Source organism: Chiloscyllium plagiosum, chromosome 16, assembly GCF_004010195.1.
Source record: "Chiloscyllium plagiosum isolate BGI_BamShark_2017 chromosome 16, ASM401019v2, whole genome shotgun sequence".
Lineage (NCBI taxonomy): Eukaryota > Metazoa > Chordata > Chondrichthyes > Orectolobiformes > Hemiscylliidae > Chiloscyllium > Chiloscyllium plagiosum.
The window spans coordinates 13,618,374-13,623,709 of NC_057725.1; the positions used below are offsets into that span (position 1 = coordinate 13,618,374).

Below are 5,336 nucleotides of genomic sequence, written 5' to 3' on the forward strand. Positions count from 1 at the left end.
CCTATCCACTTTCCATAAAGCCCGTTCCCTCTGCGACTGCCTCATTAGGTACACGCCCCCGAACAACCCACCCTCCCCTCCCAGCATCTTCCCTGCCACCACAGGAATTGCAAAACCTGTGCCCACACTTCCCTCTTCACCTCTGTCCAAGGCCCCCAAAGGAGCCTTCCACATCCATCAACATTTTACCTGCACTTCCACATGTCATTTACTGTATCCGTTGCTCCCAATGTGGTCTCCCCTACATTGGGGAGACAGGGCGCCTACTTGCAGAGCGCATCAGAGAACATCTCCACGACACCCGCACCAATCAACCCAAACATTCCATGACAGAACACTTCAACTCCCCTTCCCACTCTGCCAAGGACATGTAGGTCCTGGGCTTCCTCCATTGTCATTCCCTAACCACCCGACGCATGGAGGAAGAACACGCCTCATCTTCCACCTCAGGACCCCCCAACCTCATGGCATCAATGTGAATTTCACCAGTTTCCTCATTTCTCCTTCTACCTTATCCCAGTACCAACCTTCCAGCTCAGCACTGCCCTCATAACCTGTCCTACCTGTCCATTTTCCTTCCCATCTATCCGCTCCACCCTCCCCTCCGACCTATTACCTTCTACCCCATCTCCATCCAACTATTGCACTCTCAGTTACCTTCCCCCCCCGCCCCAAACTCTTCCCATTTATCTCTCCACCCCCGAGGCTCCCAGCCTCATTCCTGATGAAGGGCTTTTGCCTGAAACATCGATTTTCCTGGTCCTCGGAGGCTGCCCGACCTGTTATGCTTTTCCAGCACCACTCTTGACTCATATCAAAGTATTTCACAGCCAATTAATTCATTCTGTTTCTTGACTTGTGGGTATTGTTATTATCCTTAGTTCAGCAGTAACACTCTTGGCTCGGAATCGAAGGGTGGAGTTTTGAGCATAAGGCCTTGATACCCACGTGCAATACCTCCACAATACTGCACAGTCGGGGGTGCTGTTTTCCAGAAGAGACATCACCTCAAGTAGACGGAAAAGTTTCCTTTGTAGTATTCAAAATAAAACAAAAAGGTGCTCTCCTGGTGTCCTGGCCATTCTTTATCTTTCAGTCAATAACAATAAAACCAAGTATTTGATTTTTCTTTCATCATTTGTTGGCAGGACTTTGCTGTGTGCAAATTTGATGCAATGTCTCCCCACCTTACAGCTATACTACCCTTCGTTGGGGTTGTAAAACATGTTTGAGCATCCTCAGTCCGTCAAAAATGCAACTCAATGTCATTTCTTTCTTGAGGTGAATGTGGCCCCTATTTGCATACAGGAACATCTCACACAGCACATGAGATGACTGAACAGTTAATCTGTTTTTTCTGGTGGTAGTTGTGGGAATAATATTTGCCAGGACAGCGGAAGAACTCTGTGCTGTAAGTGATTCAAAATAATTCCTTCGTCCTGTTCCAACCCACCTGAATAAACAGCCAGGGCTGCCATTATAAGCCTGAAGAAGAGAGTGAAGCCTGGGCAATGAAGCTCCCCCTCATTACAACACTGCAGTGCTGGCAGACGATGTGCTTGACATTGCATTACAGCTTGCACCTTCTGCCCAAGAGGCAAGTGCACTCGCAACTAAGGCAAACCGACTCCTTAGTCGAGCAACATATTTAAAGAAATGCATTTACAGAACTTAAAATACTCCTCAGCACTCTTCAACATTAAGACTGTGACCCAACACAGAATATATAGTGCAATCAACAGAAAACCATTTGCCACTTAGTTATTGCATTTTCACACATTGCTTTATTTTTAGGAATAAATTATTTATTTTACATTTATTTTATATACATAAGACCACAATTTAAAAATAATGAGTTTATTATTCAACGACATAGCCCATTGGCAGGTAATTATGAGTTGCCTACTCACCCTTTATCATGATGAAGAGCAATGGCTCTCGGACTGTCCAAGTTCTGCCAGATCAGAACCTTCCTCATTGTTCCGTCCAAATTAGCAACTTCAATGCGGTTTGTCCCTGTATCTGTCCAATATATTTTACGGCCTGTGATATCCACTGCCAATCCATCGGTAGTCATTAACCCTGTGAAGAGAAAACACCGATGACACAATATACTGTTCCTATTCTGGAATTACACTCATCGTACACTCGCTTCCAATCGTAAATTTATTCTGAGTTAGGAAAAACAAGCTTCTATGCTTTGCTTCCAACAGAGATGAGAATTAATCTGGTACTATATAGGTGAGCTCCTGGCTCAAAGGTTTATTAAAACTGAAGAATGGCAGAGGAGGACTTGTACACCAGGTCATATACATTATATCAAAACACAATTAACTTCTTATAGTCTATTATTAATGACAAAAAAACTTGGGACCCAATAAACCACGCATTTGGTGCAGCTACCAAAGAGATTTGGGAAGGTCTTTGATGGAGCCAACAGCAGTCTCACCAACCAGCTGCAGAACCCAAACTGCTTCTTTTCAGAAGTTACCTGGCAAAGTATGTGCCAATCAGGGATAGGGCAGAGCAGCAAAAGACCCACTCCCAGATGAAGGACCCAGAGTAGGATCCTGCACTACCCCTGAGAGCTTCCAGCATCTGACTAGCAGATTCTCAGTGCTCAGCAGTACCATTGGGACGGTAGTGGCTGCTGCCAGTACTATATCTTAGGACCATCGATAGACTCAGATGAATGGCAGTAGCGGGGGGGGGAGGGAGGATTTTGAGGTTAGTGCCTCACAGGAGTAGGTCAGAGTTGGGTCAGCAGCAAAGGGAGGGTAACAGCTCTCAGTAGATAACACCACCACCAATTACCACCCCCTTATGTGTGCTGCTAGTTGAATTGGCAATGGGACAGAAAGACAATCCAATAGTCCTCCTGCCGTGGAAGGTGGTGGGGCTTTGTCGAACACTCTCCCGTCCACCAAACCTGCAATGGGAGAGGGCATTAAATTCTAACCATTTGTCCATCTATGGAACCTCACTGTTTTACAGAATATTACAAGATATGCAGACTGGCACTGACCCCTCACCTGTTGTTACAATGTCTTCCTGTTGGGATCCATTCAGATCTGCCCTGCTGATTTTATTCAGCGTGCTGTCTGACCAATACACCTTGCCTAAAGTAAAAAGACACTTCTTCAGTTCTGCTGGGTGGAAGGGTTAACTTCTGAATGACTCAACAACCTGCTTGTTTCTTTGTATGCTCTCGACTCACACAAGGTCAGACATATTCAGGTTTCAATCAACTAGGAGAAAGTGAGGACTGCAAATGCTGGGGATCAGAGCTTAAAAATGTGTTGCAGGAAAAGCGCAGCAGGTCAGGCAGCATCCAAGGAACAGGAGAATCGATGTTTCGGGCATAAGCCCTTCTTCAGGAACGAGGAAGGTGTGCCAAGCAGGCTAAGAAAAAAGGTAGGGAGGAGGGACTTGGGGGAGGGGCAGTGGGAATACGATAGGTGGAAGGAGGTTAAGGTGAGGGTGATAGGCTGGAGAGGGGGTGGGGGCGGAGGCGGAGAGGTGGGGAAGAAGATTGCACGTCAAGAAGGTAGTATTAAGAATCAAGATGCAGTTTGCTGACTGGATATGACTTCAGTGTATTGCTGCAGTGTGTCTAATTAAGTTTAATGGGTCCTGAAGGGGCCCCTTTGATTTGAGCTTCCTGTAGAGGAATGTTGTCAGGTTTGGCTCAGATGGGCTAGATGTGAAGGCAGTCCATGATGACCTTCTCCTGTGCATGGACTCAGTCAACCTGTTGAGGGTATGAGAGTATCACAAGGGATACCCTGTGACATCATCTATAATGATTGACTATGATAGGTATTCCAGGTCAATCCTGCTCAATCGGTGGCAGGTGGATTTGTGCCAGAGGAGATCTTGCACCTCATCATCGCCCTTACTTAGAAATCCATCTCAGCCCTGCTGAAGAGTCCTAGCTAGCAAAGCCAGCCTTCATCTACAGTGCTAGACAGGATCACTCTATGGGCTATTCTACAAGCTCCAGTGCTGGTCATGAACCAAATGATCACCACCATGTTGAGTTGTTCACTCAGTTAGTTTCTTCCTCCAGAGTTTGTCATAAAGGACACTCATGGAATTCTTCTGGGGCAAGAAGCTGTATTTCAGTTGCCGCTAAAGTTCTGAGTCTCTCTTTTAGAAAAGGGGTCAGTTGCTGTTGTGTATTTGCTGTCAGTTGGTGACTTTCTGGCTTCACATTCTATATTGATTATAATGAGGGCAGCCAGGTGGACCTCATAGAATATGAGTTCCCTGATTGGGGCTGTTAACCTGGTTCACCACCCTTTTTCAACAAAAAAAGAACAGAACTGTCAGACATCCTGTTCACTCTGAGGGAGCTGGATCACATCAAGGACTCTGCACGAGTAAATATAGAGTGACTTGGTGACAGGATACCAGCTTCTGTAGAATTATTTTATTACTTTTTACTGAACTTCCTCCTGGATAGCCATGTATTTCTTCCACTGGTTGCATGACTCACTTATAACATCCATAATGGTTAATGGATGTTCAAGGACCATTCCTTCCTAACACTTTAGGGAGTCAATTGTCTTTTACCACAGCCTGGTCTAGGTTTGAGACATTTTCGCCTCAAGCCAGAATTCTCCTCCATCAAGAGTAGTAGCTGTAGTTCCAGAATCATCTCTCAGGTATCTGTACCTCCACCAGTCTGGCTTTGAGTGGCTGATGTGCTAGATGATGGAAGAGTGGAATGGATGACAGCAACTTGCTGGGCTGGCATACGTTACTGGCCAGCAAATGGCCAAAGCCATCCAGAGCCTTAAAACAGCGGCACTAACCCTGAGGGCACTCGTAGTGTCAAGGCAGCTCATGCATGCAGTGGACATTCATTTGAGCTGACTCCTGTCTGGCAGAATCACACACTGGCCGCAGACCCCATGACCTCCCATACAGACCTCACCGTACAATTTGAGTAATCTGTAGGAAATACCCTCCAAGTCTTCCCAGCTAGTCCATTGCAGTTTTCAGTTCAGACCTTTGTTGTACACTCTTCATTTCCTTTCCTATGTCTGCAATTTGGATATATCCTGGCATTAAATGGTAGTGCACTGCTAGTGTCTCTACCTCTGGGCCAGAAGAACCATGCAGGAATCCCAACTCAGGCTATGGTGGCCATTGACATGTGTCATAACAAGTCCAAATAAACTAATTGTAAAATAATTTTTAAAAAGGAAAATGGTGGCAAAACTCTACGCTAACCACAAGCTGTTGTGGTTCTGTTCGCCGAGCTGGAAGTTTTTGTTGCAAACGTTTCGTCCCCTGGCTAGGCGACATCATCAGTGCTTGGGAGCCTCCTG

General features: G+C 45.9%; 1 protein-coding gene across 5 annotated transcripts in view; it reads right to left on the reverse strand.

Annotated features, from left to right (window-relative positions):
* Nucleotides 1–5,336, reverse strand: part of lrp4 (low density lipoprotein receptor-related protein 4) — a 399,766-nt gene that overhangs the window by 57,378 nt on the left and 337,052 nt on the right. For all 5 annotated transcript variants that reach the window (XM_043705467.1, XM_043705466.1, XM_043705468.1 and 2 more), the window contains exons 24-25: nucleotides 3,033–3,119; nucleotides 1,911–2,082 (exon numbers count right to left, since the gene is read on the reverse strand). In XM_043705467.1, coding sequence (XP_043561402.1) covers nucleotides 1,911–2,082; nucleotides 3,033–3,119 — 259 coding nt within the window. The remainder of the gene's footprint in view (nucleotides 1–1,910; nucleotides 2,083–3,032; nucleotides 3,120–5,336) is intronic.